Source organism: Zonotrichia albicollis, chromosome 3 (genome assembly GCF_047830755.1).
Source record: "Zonotrichia albicollis isolate bZonAlb1 chromosome 3, bZonAlb1.hap1, whole genome shotgun sequence".
NCBI classification, from domain to species: Eukaryota; Metazoa; Chordata; class Aves; order Passeriformes; family Passerellidae; genus Zonotrichia; species Zonotrichia albicollis.
In genome coordinates, this window is record NC_133821.1 from 67,112,119 (window position 1) to 67,128,406 (window position 16,288).

Sequence of the window (16,288 nt, forward strand, 5' to 3'; positions counted from 1 at the left end):
TAAAACAAAAACATAAACTGTGAAGTACTGTGTTCTGTAATTGCCATTCACATTTATGAATGTACTGGCCAGGTTTTGGTTTCAGATGGACTTCATTAGGCCAGACTTCATTATGGCCAGGTAGATTGCCATACTATAGAAACGTTTGCTTCCTGGACCCAAGCACTCTGCCTCAGAGCTCTTTCCCATTGTCCCTCTATGTGGTGATCAGGATTTAAATCTCTTATTTAGTAAGTCTTTGTATGAGAAGCTGTACCAGATTTTTACAGCTGAATTTACTTTGTCCAAAGTCTGTTTTACTGAACCTCAGCTGTTATGGTGACCTTTCCTCTGCAGCAAACTTGTGCATTTTTTACTGTCTGTAGAGTGTCAGCAGGAACCAAAGAGAATGGTGTAGCCTCTCCAAAAGCCTCCTTGCCACTGTAGTTTGGTTCTTTCTCTTTTTTCCTTCTATTTTTACTTTTTGTTTTTTCTCCTGAGTGCTTGATTTCTTTGCCTGCCAAAGAGCAGGAAGTATTCAAATGGTATTCAAATCCAGTGGCATTCAACAGCTTTACTGGGAATTCAGTATGAAGATAGCCACTTAAAAATACTAGCAGAAGCAGGTTTCTGCTTCAACTAGGCATTTTTCTAATTTTATTTTCTTCTCCATATCTGCACTTCAAATAAAAAACAACACATAACAAAAAGAGCTCATCAGAGCATATAGGAACCTTTCAATTCTTGAGCACAAAGGTCAGAGATAGCTCTCACTGACTTCATTGTACAAAACCAAACTGCTTCCTCTCCAGTAGTTTATGGAGAATTGGAAAGAGGTAACAGGAAAGAATGCAACAGATGAATTCTTGTGTAGCTTAGATTAAGAAATGGAAGGCAAATAAACAGCTGTTCTTTTGCTGGAGAAGGCTTGGTAACAGGTGAAACAGCAACTGCACACTTTTAGATTTCATGATCCTAGTAAATACAGTCAGAATTGTGCGTCTAATAGAGGAATACTTGTGCAATTTTAAATTAATTCAGTTTTACTGATTATTTCTCCCCTAGCTGCAAGTGCATTTGCTCCTTTTTGGTTGTCCCATACCCAATTTGATAGCCATTCAATGCAGAGAATAATTATATTGAGAGGACTCTGCACAATCTGATCTTTTTTTCCAACCAGTTCCTTTACTTTGTTCTCTGGTATTATAGCAGAAATGTGCTTATCTCATTATAGCTTTGATTGGTGCAATATGAAGTGTATATCTTTTTACATAGAAAACTCGGGGTTTTAATTAAAATTTCTCTACAGAAGTATATAACCTATTCCAGTTCTATAGTCCTTATTAAGGGGCTTGTCTCATTTTGGAAGAGATTGACTGTTTTATTGCATTGTGAGGAATATCAGACAGCAAGTTTGTAGAACTACAGTGGGATTCAAACACTGTTTGTATTCAAAAGAGAGCTGGTGTAGGTCTTCCTTTGGTTGCTTTTCTATTTCGGTGATGTGACAAGACAAAAACAAGTAGAATTTTTGAAAAAATACTCTGGTGGTGGTGGTGGTGGTAACAGTAGTAGTAGTAGCAATAGTATTATTAATTCAGTCATTTCTTTACAAGGTGCTTCCTCCAAGCTTCGTGATTACTAGTCACAACATAAAAGCTGTGGGCTAAGTCACCTGTGCACCTCAGCTGCATCTCTGTGGCTCTTGTAACAGCCGAGTAAGCACCAAAAGTACATGCTGCAAACATTTGCCCTGACATAAGTTGGCATGGATATGTGTGACATTTTCTTTTCTGTTAATATTTTAAGAAAAAACTTACTTGCACACCAGTATACTAAATATAAAAAATGTCTCGTTTAGTATCATGTTTCCGAACAAACAGTTGCTCAGATCTCTTCAATGTTTGCATTTCAGCAAATTCAGTATGTGAAAAGAAATCCAGTGAAGCCACAGGAATCTTGGATTTCTGTTTAATTTTTTTTTTTAAGTAAGAGTTTCATGTTCATTGTTTGTACTTCTGTTCTCAAATACTGAAGCATATAATTTCACAGAAGGAGAAGCTGGTTTTCTTACACTGATTTTGCCTTTGTAATGGATATTCATGTTGCAATTTCTCATTCAGTGAATCATGTCAGTTTTATGAACTTTTTGGGGATTTTTGTTTTTTTGGTTTTGCTTTTCTTAATCAGAAGGCAGCATCTCCATAGGGTAGCCCTCAGGAGATGTCTCCAACTAGTGGAATTTATTGGCTTACATAAGTCAGAGTTCAGATGAAGGGTCAAAATAAGGCAAGAGATCTATATCTGTATCCTGATTTCAGAAATTAAAATTCTGAAGGTGTCTTTTGTCCATACTGCTTTAGGCATTCCAGAGACAAGTGCATGAAAGCCTGACTCAGCTGGAGCTGATCAATAAGCAATATAGGCGCCTGGCACGGGAGAACCGCACTGACTCCAACGGCAGCCTCAAGCAGATGGTTCATGAGGGGAACCAGAGATGGGACAATCTGCAAAAGAGAGTTACCTCCATCCTACGCAGGCTAAAAGTATTCAATTTTTAAGATTTCAGTTTCACTACTCTAGTTATGAATCAAGGGTACTTCAGCAGCTTTCAGTTTAATGCATTTGCACAGTGGTTTTGAGGGGACTTCTACCTTTGGGAGAGGAAGGAAGCTCATCAGTTCACTTAGTCCAAAGTAAACAAATAGACTGTAGGCAAATGCTTGGTGACATCAAACACCACCTTTCTCACAGAAGATAACTTTCTTAGGTCAGCTAATTGCAGCTCTAGATGGTATTACTGAAAAAGGAACCTCAGAAAGCATGTAAGAAATAAAAGAAGCAGGTTTAAATTGGGTTTGATGGGGATGAAAGTCGTTTTCCTACTATTGCTGATGGTTTTAATGTTTCTGGTCATTTCATACCACTCAATTTTCCACTCTCCAGCATTTCATTGGCCAGCGGGAGGAGTTTGAAACAGCACGTGACAGCATCCTGGTATGGCTGACAGAGATGGACCTGCAGCTGACCAACATCGAGCATTTCTCAGAGTGTGATGTCCAAGCAAAGATAAAGCAACTTAAGGTAAAGAATGATAGTTACATGAAAAATTTAAAGAATGGATAGTTACAGAAGGAGGGATGAAAGAAGGGAGGGGAAAAAATGATAGTGAGAAAAGAATTTTAAGAAACATTATGCAGAAATGCAGCCTGATATGGTTCCTTTACTTGTAGGCCAAGACTTCAACCTCAAAAGTCATGAGTTATGTCATATTCCAATATGAACTTTTCTGTCAAAATAGAAAATCTTTGATCTATGAAAAATGTAAAAAGAAAAACCAGGGGTGATAGTGTACTTTCCTGCATCAAAATAGGAAATATAAATAAAAAATATTTATGTAAGGTCTCCATTATTGCTAATATCTAATAATTACTACATTTCTCAACAATTTATGCATCAGAAAACTCCTTCTCTGGCGAGAGCAATACCAAATGTCACATTATCCAAAATTCCACTGTGCTAGGTTTAGCGTCTCTATTCATTCTAGACATTTGATCATTTGTATGGCTTGTTTAGAGACAAGATTTCTTTCCAAATTCAACAAGTAAGGAATGAGATGGTAAACCATGAAGTATCACTGGTTTTGGCTTGAAAGACTGTGGAACACTAAATTTAATTTAACTGCTCATTGTTGTTCATGATAAGAGTATTTGGCACAATCCCTGTTTGTTACCCACACCGTTCTTTCTATAAAACTCCTAATACTTGAATCTTTAATTACCCACATTGTTATCATATTGATTTTGTTGATAAAGCATGGGTTTTTCTTTTACACAGGCTTTCCAGCAAGAAATTTCCCTGAACAACAGCAAAATTGAGCAGATAATCGTGCAAGGTGAGCAACTCATTGAGAAAAGTGAGCCCCTGGATGCAGCTGTGATTGAGGAAGAACTGGATGAGCTGCGTCGCTACTGCCAAGAGGTCTTCGGGCGTGTGGAGCGCTATCACAAGAAGCTTATCCGCCTTCCTGTGTGTATATTTACATATGTTTTTACTTGTTTGCTCCATTGCCAATTTACAAATGTGAAAATGAGGAAAGATGTTGAAATGAAACCTAAGTGACTTTCCAGATCTCCTGTGGTTAAATTTTGTTGCAACCCTGACCATCTGCCTCCTTTCCATTACATGCTATTTGTGTCCTGTTCAGAGAGCAAGCTGACAAGATCAGGAATTTCTGTAAATCATCATGAAAATGCATGCAAATTGTGGATTTATAAAACTTTATTCGTGGGAGTAGTGCTGTGGTACTAATCATAAGAACATCTCCCTGCACTGTCACATAGTTTGACTGGCAGCTTAGTGAGTTGTTTTTAAAAAAAACCACAATGATAAAATGATTTTTCTCATCATAAGACACAGAAATTCATCTCCAGAATTGAACACAAGCTCAAAAGTGGAAAAGGAAAACAAAAGGAGAAAGTGAAAGGAAAACAATTTTTGGTAGCTCAAGTCCTGCTGAATGAAAAGAACAAAATACAGGGGCTTGAAAATATGAAATAACACAGTGAGAGCAATACTCATGATAAAGATCACTTACGCTTTCTATGAATTGATTCCAGACGTTTTTCTAACCTAATATCTGCATTGAAGTAACATCAGTAAAAGTCTGGAGATATTTGCGTTATGTGAGACTTTATGTGCCTCCAGTAATTAAAATGAGCTGGCACTTTGATCTTCTTTGTTGTTTTGGTTTTTTACTACACCTTAAAAATAATGAAGGGAAGGTGCTAAAGGAAATGTGCAAAATGCAAACCCCACCAGTGTGCCTGTCATCTAATGCTGCTTTATTTCACTGACCCAGGCTGACCATGCGGTGCCTCTGCACGTTCCATTGATCGCTTCTGTTTGCATTATGCTTCTAGCTAACAGATGACGAGCACGACCTCTCAGACAGAGAGGTGGATCTGGATGAATCAGCAGATCTCTCTGACATACGCTGGCATGACAAATCTGCGGACAGCGTTCTCTCCCCGCACCCCTCTTCCAACCTTTCGCTGCCTCTTTCCCAGCCGCTGAGGAGCGAGCGATCGGGGCGAGATACCCCTGCGAGCGTGGACTCCATCCCCCTGGAGTGGGATCATGACTACGATCTCAGCAGGGACCTGGAGACAGCCGTTTCACGGGCGCTGCACTCAGAAGAAGATGGGGGACAAGACAAAGACTTCTACCTGAGAGGAGCAGCTGGCATAGCAGGTATGGTGGGAGACTGAGTGCTCTCTTTTCTATGAGTGAAAAAAAGGCAAATGTTATATGTGTGATTGTGTGGCCAGGATTCTCATGGAAAAGTACTTTAAATAGCCCCTGATGACTTTAAATAGCGTTTCCTAAGTGATCTCAGTGGCCCTCTGGCCCTAGAGACAGCGATGGAGATTCCTGGATGACGACAGCCTTGGAAAATGGCAGAGGCGTACATGATATGGCAGTGAGTTTGCTGTGTATCTATGCGTGAGGCCTGCCAGATGGGATATGTCATCTGTAACAGCCCTGCCTCCTAAGAAGAAGAAACTATACTGGCTATGGCAAAAAGTACAGAACAAGCTAATGAGGAAATGCTGTGGAAGAGACCCACAGAGAAAATCATCAAGTGTTTAAGTAAATCCTAACTCTGCCCTGACTCCAGCAAATGAGAGTTATTCTGAGGTGGGATCTTGGGTCTTGTTCTCCAGTGAAGTTAGAAATCCTTTCTAAGTGTTTGTGCTTTGTGTAATAAATCTTAACAAGTGAGAGTGTCCAAATGGAGCTAGCTGTGGGATAAGACATACCAGTGTATTTTACTCTGATCTTGTGGCTGTCTTTTGCTTTCCAGGTCGTTGCTCTGGGAATAGTCAGGTTTGCCTGGATCTTAAGAGATTTTATAGCAGCCTCCCTGTGTTTCAGTCTTCATCTTTTTCCTTTTCCAGAGAGAATGTTTGCTATTGGAACAATTGAATTAATCCATCCCAAGAAAAGGACTCCTGCTGTAAGGAGACAGCCATTGCTGAGCCATCAGTTCAGAGTGTGCTTTTATTTTTTCAGATGTAGAGATCCCTGAAACTCTTGAGGCCTATGTAGCACTCACAGAAAACGCCCTCAAAAATATCTCTGGTAGGCATCATAAAAGACTAAGCATAGCCAGATGCAAATACCATGGTGCACAAGTGTAACTTCTTTCTCTTCTCCTAGCATCTGCTATCTTTTCACAACTTACAAGATAAATATTCCTTACATGGCAGCATTGACATATTAACTTAAAAGTATCCTCCTGCTTTACTACTTTGCTTAAAGGTGCCATTGGGGGCGTGGATGAAACAATGATGTCTGAGGTCTTAGCCCTCCCACCTTGGCTAACTGAACTGAACTGATCCTGATCTTATTGGTCTTTTTTTCTCTGGTGTCCATCAACTGGACTTAATACATAGTTACATCTTAAGGCAGAAGGAAAAAGTATAGAACAATACCTAATTTTGCAGAGTTGCTTTTTTTTTTTTTAACACAGCCACATCTTGGATTATCATGCAGATATAAACTTTTAGGTTAGTTTTTGTTTCATGCGATCAAAATGTCAAGTTGAGGTACTGTCTTTATCTTAGTCTCATGTACTGGAAAATTTTCTTTTCACATTGCACAAGATTAAACCTTCTTTCTCATTTTTTGATTACTCTCTTGGAAGAAAGAGATGCATTTGCAAATACTTTTTCTCATGATTTCACAGTTTTCCTCTTCTTAAATAATGACTTCATTGTTATAAGCAAACAATTAAAATCTTAGTGTCTGTGACACAAGCCTCAGGTTCACCATCCATTTCTTTTTACTCCCCAAATCAGTGAAATAATGTTATTGATTAAGGGTATGAGTAATAGCAGTACTTATGGGAAAAGTGTGTTCAGTTTTCTGACCCATGAAAAATTTTTTTAAAGTAATGAGCAAAAAACAATGTTGAGCACTTTGTCCTGTCCATTTGGGGTGAGATGGTGCTATATATGAAAAAAGATTAATCATCCAAGAGGCTCAGTTTTCTGTAATTCGGTGAACAGAAGGCTCTCCTTCTCTATTCATGTTTCTTATTGTGTCTTTATGAATAAATTCAAACTGTCTTTGTAAACAGATGGAAATCAGGCATAGTGATAGAATATGGATAAGAAGGATCTCATGGGGTCCTCTAGGCTGCAACCTGCTTCACATTAGCATTGTATGTAGCTAATTTATATCACAGAATTCAGCTGACCCCTACAAGGAAACAAGTTAGTCCTTCTTCAAAAACATTGATATTGATATTGATTCCCAATAGCTTGAATGAATTATTCCATCTTGCAGATATGTTAAGCATGATCTTTACCAAGTACATAATTGGAAAAATGCTATACATTTTGCTCCTTAGTATGGTTGCCCAAAGCAGTCATGGACTACCTGCTGCAGACCTCCAAGATATCCAGTCATCTATGGATTTTTGACAATATGATTATAACAGTATCACTTTGATTTGTGAGGCCACTTTTAGTCTCTAAAATTGTAAACAAATAGGATCCTTTCATGGAGTTGCAAATTCTACTGCTTTTTAGTGGGGAGAAGTAATACAAAGAGAAATGAAGCTACCAAATTTTACATGGATTTAGATCATAAAAATGGAGATTTGGGTTACGGGGGTTAATTTGACGGTGCTTGTGAAAAGGGAGCAAGCTGCTTCCCAAAATCAGTGAGGTTAGAGTATGCTTTGCTGAGAACTTTCTCTTTAAAAAAAGACAAGGCATTCAATGTAGGGGAAAAGACACTTTAGAATAATTTGCAAGCCTACTTTAAACTGTGGACTCTTCTATAGTATTCTTATGGCAAGCTTGTTCATTGGTATAATCTTTTGCTAACACTCTCTAATGTAACCAGTTATCACTTAGCTTTGACATTGTACCACTCATACTGCTGCTGCCACCTTTCTCCTTTACTGTCTAATCTAAACAGTATTCCTAATATCTGTTCTGCCTGGGCAAGGAAAAAAAATTTGGAAAATTTGGGATGACAGTCCCTCTTTTTTGGTATTGGTACAGGTGAACCGGGTGCCCTGGAAGCACACATCCGACAGCTGGACAAGGCCTTGGACACCAGTCGCTTCCAGATCCAGCAAACAGAAAACATCATCCGTAGCAAGACACCTACAGGACCAGAACTGGATTCCACTTACAAAGGATATGTGCGTGTATTTTGGAGCCCCAGTCAGATATGCACCCCAAGCTTAGCTTAGCTCAGACATTGAGGGAAATGCAGCTGCTTCAGCAGAGCAATGAGCTGTAGCTGTAACTGTAACTGTAACTGTAGCTGTAGCTGTAACTGCTTCTCAGGCCCACTTGTGTTCTTACTACCCTTAACCACAAGCTATTGGTGTTTATGCTATTAGTGTGTTTACAATAGCATTAGAGGAAGAAATACATTTGGAACTGACTCTAATGAATTTATTTTCCTATTACATTTTTGCAGATGTCTAGAAGTACTTTCTCACACATGCTTTTATCCATCTAACAAAGATATCCTTGTTTGAAATTCCTCTGGTTTTAAAAGCATGTTTTATAGCTTCAGGCACAGTATTCATCTTGCTAATGAATTATAAGCATGCATCATATAAGCAGGGTTACATGTATGGAATCCCTAATTAAAAAGCTTTTTCAGAGAGGTTTTCTGAAAGATAAATCTCTCCCTAAGCCATTCAAATAATTTTATTAAGGACAGAATGTAAAAATTATCTGCCTGCATGCATAGTAATATTTCCACATTTAAGTTAATTTTCTTTATCAATCTTCTAGTGTCTTTGCCATAGTGTCTTAAAATTAGAGAAGATGGCACCTGAGACATCTAGAACAATTTGGCATAATGGTGCTAAGTTATTTCTGTATAACATATGCTTTAGGCCTTTATTATCTGCGAGTACTTTTTTTATAATATCAGCACAGATTGTTAAAATAATAGATCTTTTTCTTCACACTTAAACTTACTGTTGGAAATTTCTGGAAGTTGTATTGTAATTCTCACTGTCCATACAATTAGTCCTGTACAGTGCATATTGAAAAGGAATATTTTGTTTGTTAACACAGATGAAACTGCTAGGTGAATGCAGTGGAAGCATAGACTCAGTAAGAAGGCTTGGATATAAACTGAAGGAAGAAGAAGAAAAATTTTCAGGTCTCATTAACATGAACAGTACTGAAACACAAACAGCTGGTAAGTAACATGTAGTTCATTTGATGAGCAGCAATTAGGGAAAGCAGCACACATGCAAAGCTTTCGTGAATAAACACTTGGTATTATTTACTGGCACATATATTTACATGACTGTCTGTTACCATGTTCTGTTTAACATTTTTAATTAGGAATAATAAGGAATAGTAAGTATATGTATGAAGAGTTTAGGCATACAAGTCCATTTTAAGAACCCCTTCATATCATGAAGCACAATCTTTAGCCTTTCAGGAGGTCCCTGTGGATGCAATGGGGGTTTTTTTTAAGATTTCTCATGAAAAAGGTTACTTACTTTGCTGTACAAAACACCTTGGCCAGCATTTGTTTCTTCTAATATTAGCTTTCACCTCTCAGATTACCTGCCTAGAGTAAAGAAAATTATTTTCACCTGATAGAAGTATTCACGTGGCTAATTTTAAGCATCAGCTGTAGAAAAAGAGGCAGCATGGATTCCCAGAGACTATAAAGGCATCATCCTCATTCTTAGCTTGACAAGATATGCTACCCATATAGTCTCTCTTATTTTTTTGTGGATTTTTATTTGTAAATTTTAAGTTGATGGAGTGATGCAGGTTCTGCCTTAGCATTTCAAGATAACTAGCAAGAAGAAATAGTCCCTTATTTATTTCTTTCTAGTGCAAGTGTTTATCCAACGCATCAGCACTAGCTAAGGCAAATGTAGTGAAGTGTAAGCATTAAACAGTGATCAGCACAAGTACCAATGAAAATAATAAATACCTGGTTAGTTAGATGTATTAATATTTCTTGTCTGGTTTGCACTTGTCTGGTAATTTACGATGTCTTTTTTGCCAGCATAACCTGTTTTAGAGACCTGCATGTATCATCTTAATTCTGCTCATAGAAGTCTCACATTAGAAAGCAATAAAATTACCTGTTGACTGGAATCATCCAGATTCTTCGATATTTCCCTCCAACATCATTTTCTTCAATCTAATTTCATTTTTAAAGTGGTTAGTGTTTGAGGCTTAGGCTTTTTACAGAGCATCTTTCTGTTCTGAACAGTATTTGGTTTATGCAGTTGTGTGTGTTGTGAAGCTAGTGAGTTTTTCTGGCTTTTGTTGAATTTGGTGTTTGTAATTCCAGGTGTAATTGAAAGATGGGAATTAATCCAGGCTCAAGCTCTAAGCAAGGAGCTGAGGATGAAGCAGAACCTTCAGCAATGGCAGCAGTTCAACTCTGACCTTAACAGCATCTGGGCTTGGTTGGGAGAAACTGAAGAGGAACTGGAGAAGCTCCACCGCCTTAAACTCAGCACTGACATACAGACTATTGAGCTCAGGATTAAAAAACTGAAAGTGAGTTTTATTTCTCTGTTCCATAAGTTAATAAGTTATCTTCTAAAACTGAGTGCAACAGGAATGTTGAAGAGGTTGCCAATAATTGCAGCTGATTTTCTCCACACAGTGGGCTGCTGCAGGTAAAGTAACTGGGAAAGTGATTTTCTGAATCACCTTTTGGAAGGAAAATGTACCACTATCCAAATGAAGTTTTGGAATAGTAGTTCTGCAGCAATTCTGTAATCCCAGAATGTCCAGATAACTCCTGATGTCACCCAAATTGATTAAATTTTTAAAAAGTGCCAAGTTAGATCACTTCTCTTGTACTCAAATTGGTAACAAAATAGCTGGTTCAAAAGAAATGCCTCACTGAGACATTACTACTTTGTGTGGAGGAATGAGAAGGAGTCCAAAGGTGTTGTAACCTACCCCGTGTCACCAGTGCAACATAGGAAAAATTTGATGCCGCTTTGCAACATTCCTTTTCTTCTTCTGTCATCTCAGGAGCATCAAAATCTGAGTGCTACTTCCATCTCTCTTGTGTATTTCACAGCTATAAAGATCTGCAAATGTGGTGGTCCACAACTTCACATTCAGTTACTAGTTTCTTACAAGCATGGACACGAAAATATGTGACCTGATGTCAAAATGCACTGTACCTCATGCCAGGGGTGAGGTGAACAGATAGTAAAGACTGTTTCCGGCGGTGATCCATGGGAAGCATGTCAATGCTCATCTTCACTGTAATCCAAATATAGCTGCCATAAGTACTTCAGAGGTTACTGTGACATCGTGCTTTTAAGTAAATGCTGTAAAGTAGGTAGAAAACGGGGCATTTCATAAGAATCCTGTTCTTATCTCACTGTCTCTTTGAAAGCCCATTAGTACCCTACAAACCAGTGGAGGTGGGTTTCTTTTGTGGCTTCCAATGTAAACAAATCAGAGTTTTAATACAAGTTGTGCTTCTATAAATTTAAGGTCTTTATACTCTTTGTATGTTTTTGCTTGTCTCAGTAAAAGCTTTTATTTTAAAATACTGATGACAGCAGATTCCACTTGAAAATATGTTGGTTTTCATGTTTATCAGCAAAAATGAAAAGTGAGGGCAAAAGTTTTATTGTGAGCTAAAATACAGTTGTGCTACATGTTTAAATTTTGTTGGACCTACTCTGTCTTTAAAATATCTGAAACATGAGCCAGATCTTTAAAATTCAACTCTGACTTCAGGCTTTTAAGACTTTACAAGTTTAATTGGCTTGCTCTTGTTTATGCTTGCAGTAAAGTTTAGTAGATGTTAAAGAGGGAACATTTGCAGAGTCACAGAGTGAGCCCAGAAGCATTATATCCAGAGTAAAGGGACTGTTACAGTATGGTGCCTTTCTGCAGCTGCTGGTGGCAAAGCACTGCAGTCTTGTAGTGCGTTCTCTGCTTTATGTTTCTGAAAGTCATGATTTACCAATTTCCGTTCTTTCTTCCCCTTTGTCTTACCATCAAGGAGCTGCAGAAGGCAATTGATAACCGCAAGGCAATCATCTTGTCCATCAATTTGTGCAGCTCAGAGTTCACTCAGTCTGACAGCGAGGAGAGCAAGAAGCTCCAGGAGCGCCTGTCCCAGATGAACGTGCGCTGGGAGCACGTGTGCAGCATGATCGAAGACTGGCGCAGCTCCTTGCAGGATGCATTAATACAGTGCCAGGTCTGTACTGTGCCTATTTCAGATTGTCAGCAGCCCATATACTGAAAATATAGACCATTTATTTACCTGTTGTGCTCATGATCCATATGAAACTTACCCGTGAAAACCATACAGTTTTGGTGTACGTTTTTCTCAAGGATACACCTGTGCTACCTAAAACATTTATTTACAGCCCAATATTTACAAAATTTGTCATCTCTGGAATAGTATTCTCATATTCTTTTGTATACTTCTTGGAAATTATTTTATTTAGCTAGTAGAATGTATCAGAGGATAAATTAAAAACTTGAGTTTGACTAGAATATTCTGCTACCCTGTTAAAACCATGATTCATCATTTGTAGGATTTCCACGAACTGAGCCATGGTTTGCTGCTTTGGTTGGAGAATATTGACAGAAGGAAAAATGAGATTGTGCCCATCAATCCAAATCTGGACTCAGAAATACTGCAGGATCATCACAGACTTCTGATGGTAGGACTATAATCACCCTGTTCTCTTCCAAAACACATCACCAGAAAAACCTCTAATCAGATTTCTCTTTCTCACAAGGGTTAGCACTGTACCATTGTGTGCTAACACAAAGCCATGGGACCAGCGTCTGTGGCTGACTTTGCCTTGGTAGGGAACACCACTCACTTTCCTTAGTAGCACATGTGATTTTAAATCTCAGGCAACTACTAGACTGCTGTATATCCTCCTGTCAGATTAGAAATTTATTGCTTCTCTTCTTTTTTTTCCATTTCTTTAATTTAAAATGTTGAATTTTGTGAGTTCTACTTTTTTTTTTTTTGACTGCTATTAAAAAAATTTAATGCTTGCCTTGGCAACAGCAAATCAGACGTGAGCTGCTGGAGTCTCAGTTGAAGGTGGCATCACTGCAAGATATGTCTTGCCAATTGCTAGTCAATGCTGAAGGCAAGGATTGTCTTGAAGCCAAAGAAAAGGTACATGTCATTGGAAACAGACTGAAGCTGCTCTTGAAAGAGGTTACACGTCATATTAAAGACCTAGAGAAAATTCTAGACATTTCAAGCAGTCAGCTGGTAAGTCATTTCTTTTAATTCCTTTCTGTTCACTGAGAGTGTTTCCTGCTGTTCTGACTGCCTTTGTCTGATCATTGCTATTGGCTGCTCTGTTTCTGTGGTTTGCAGTGCTTGTCAAGATGGAACATGTAATCTTGAATATCATAAAGTAATCTGAAACTTCATATTGTAAATATCTTTTCTCAAATGGGAGGGGGGGGAAATTCAGTATTTTTTTTATTTGATGTAGCAATTACTGAGCTTCTTGGTTTGTTTACCCTGCTATTACTGAATCAGTCAACTAGCAAAGTATATGAGATAATTATTCCAGTAACACTACTGAAAATTATAATATGTCAGTTGTCACTGGAAAGGAAGTAAATGCACACTCTGTCAAAGAGAAAAAAAAAGCATAAAATAAATTCTGTAATAGGGTAAGGAGTCCCTCATAAGTGCCTTTTAAGCTGTGAGCTATAGTCCAAATCTTTTCAAGTTGTCGTGTACCTCAGGTATTTGAGAGGAACTTACTCACGTCTTTGCCAGCTGTGACAGATACAGAGTAAAGATTTCAAGGCTCTCCTTTAGTTTACTTTTTTAAAAGGACTTGGATTAGCAGAGTGCGTAAAGCACAAGAACTTAGCTCTTCCCTCCTTTTAGTGGATTTCTACCTGTTTAATTAAAATCTTGGTAATATCAAACTTTTCTTGTAGTTCACAGCCAATGAAGAACAACTGTTTTCTCCCCTGTATTGACTTTGGTGGAAAATGTGTCACCTAAGCAAAGGAAGTTTTAACTATTGTTTGCTTTTCTTCTCCTTTAGGGCTGACAGAGAAAACATGTAATGCCTTAGTCTTTTAAAATTTGGTGACAAAATGTAACTGCTTTATTTTATTTGGCTGGGAAATAACTCTGCTGGAATTTCACTCAGGGTAATTTTTCTAGTTTGCTTACCTCTATGGCTAGTTGCTGTATTTCTGAGCTCCATTCCTTCTGAACTTTAGGAATTGTCCTCATGGTCCTCTGATGAATTAGACACATCAGGCTCAGTGAGTCCTGTATCTGGAAGAAGCACTCCAAGCAGACAGAGAACGGTAATTTCGTGTAATTTATCTTCTTCCGCCTCTTGGGTGGGAACAATAGATATCTACAGCAGTTCTAGTCAGCTGGAAGTCACCCCTTCCCACTTGTTAGGAAAGGAAATGGCAGAAACCAAAAGGAAAACACAGCTGCTTTCCCCAACCCTGCTGCATATCCCATCCTGCATGAAATCAGAAGTGGTAAATACTATCTGAAACCAGGGCTGTCAGTGTGGTTGGTTTACCATGGTATGGCATGTCGTGTCTCTTGTATTTTGCTCTAGTGATGGCAGCACCCCAAAGTCTGGTCTTGTCTGGTATAATCAGTCCTCCATTTCTGTTTGGCCTTCTCTTCAGAGCTGCTTCATCAAGAATCTCAATAAGTTCTTTTGTCATTTCTGATGCAGGTTGCAGATGGTCTTATTGAGACTTTGGATGAATGGCTAAGTAGACCTGAAGGGCACAAAAACATTATTCAAACCAGCTAGCTGTGCAGGACTTAATCAATGGCTACAGTGGCAACTCTGGAGTTGTCCATTTACATCGCTGGCACAAAATTCAAGAAATATAGCAATACATGCCTAATACTTAACACTTCCATACTCTGAGCCCAAATTGGAACTGCAATTATTTTGTCTTTTTCTGCAATTCTATTGGTTGATTAATTTGCTTTTTCTCTTAGTTCTTAAGACAATCAGACTGGTTTTGTTTTGTTTTGTTTTGTTTTTCCATTTGCACTTTTTTGTAAAGCCTCTGAGTTCTGTCTTGATAAATCTATGGCTCTTGAAATTAATTTACTTTTTTAATTTTTGTTTACATTCACTAGTTTCCTTTTAGATGCTAGTATGAGAATGTAAAGGAATACTGGCTTTTCCAAAGGAGAAAGAATATAAACCTTAACATTTTATTTCAGAGGTCAATGCTTTTGTCTTTTAAATTTAAACCTAAATAGATTCTAATAACTCTAATATCACAGGTGTAACTGAAGGTTGCCTGACCATTACAGGAAATGAAGAAGTATTTTACCATAAATCTGTGTTTAGAGAGCATGTAGAATTATCATAGGTTTCATCTTATTATTTTAATACTGATTTGTCTGTCTCTTAATTTGTTACTGTTCATATAGTTACTACTTTTTTTTTTCCTCCATAATTCATAGCTAATTTGTATGATTCCTTGGGTCTAGTTTTCAAACTTCTGGGTTCTGCGCCCACACAATTTTGAAGACTAAAGTGATACTAAAGTGTTCAGAATTTCAGTGCCAAATATGCTGATGCTAAATAAATAAATACTAATACAAAAGAAATGTAATCAGAATTATAAACATCTAACTGCATTAAATAATCCAGCAAATAGCTGTGAGTGCAAGAATGCCCCTACCGTTATTTGGCCTTCAAAATCGTGGGGTGTGGGAGAGGCACAACTTGACAAAGGAGGGTCTTGGACCTTTCTTCCTTGGGATTTTTAATTTTTCTGCCTGTGCATTTTTAAATCTATATTTTTTTCCATATTCAATTTAATAAGATAACATCTATTTCATATTGCCTATTATTTGAACTAAATTTATAGAGAATTTATGTAAAACCTAGAGCTACTGTTCATAAAAATAATGTCTAAACTGTTATTATTGAGTTCACTATGTATGTTCCAATAATTTTCATAACCAGCTAGGTGCAAAGAAAAGCCAGTTTCCTTGTTCATGGGTATTGGTCACTTCATTTGGTTTATTTTTTTTTATGTTTCCTTTGCTGCACTTTTTATTTAGTTTCATCAGTAGCTTGTCTTTATTTGCCTGGACTGAACATTCTTCTTTCTTTACCCCCTGTTCATTGCAAACAGCCACGGGGCAAATGTAGTCTCTCACAGCCTGGACCCTCTGTCAGCAGTCCACATAGCAGGTACCTTATTCTCCTGGTTTCCGCACTCTGTTCTAGAACGCCAAGAGGATGATAGAA

General features: G+C 37.9%; 1 protein-coding gene across 19 annotated transcripts in view; it reads left to right on the forward strand.

Moving 5' to 3' along the window:
* SYNE1 (spectrin repeat containing nuclear envelope protein 1) overlaps nt 1-16,288 on the forward strand; it is a 293,660-nt gene that overhangs the window by 269,661 nt on the left and 7,711 nt on the right. For 12 of the 19 annotated variants that reach the window (XM_074537722.1, XM_074537721.1, XM_074537729.1 and 9 more), the window contains 13 exons: nt 2,343-2,525; nt 2,926-3,063; nt 3,817-4,008; nt 4,902-5,232; nt 6,055-6,123; nt 8,058-8,200; nt 9,096-9,222; nt 10,345-10,556; nt 12,034-12,234; nt 12,578-12,706; nt 13,066-13,278; nt 14,259-14,348; nt 16,173-16,231. In XM_074537722.1, the coding sequence (XP_074393823.1) occupies nt 2,343-2,525; nt 2,926-3,063; nt 3,817-4,008; nt 4,902-5,232; nt 6,055-6,123; nt 8,058-8,200; nt 9,096-9,222; nt 10,345-10,556; nt 12,034-12,234; nt 12,578-12,706; nt 13,066-13,278; nt 14,259-14,348; nt 16,173-16,231 (2,087 nt within the window). Of the gene's footprint in view, nt 1-2,342; nt 2,526-2,925; nt 3,064-3,816; nt 4,009-4,901; nt 5,233-6,054; nt 6,124-8,057; nt 8,201-9,095; nt 9,223-10,344; nt 10,557-11,091; nt 11,454-12,033; nt 12,235-12,577; nt 12,707-13,065; nt 13,279-14,258; nt 14,349-16,172; nt 16,232-16,288 lie in introns of those variants that run through there. The other 7 variants (XM_074537725.1, XM_074537726.1, XM_074537737.1 and 4 more) reach the window with 5 other exon arrangements.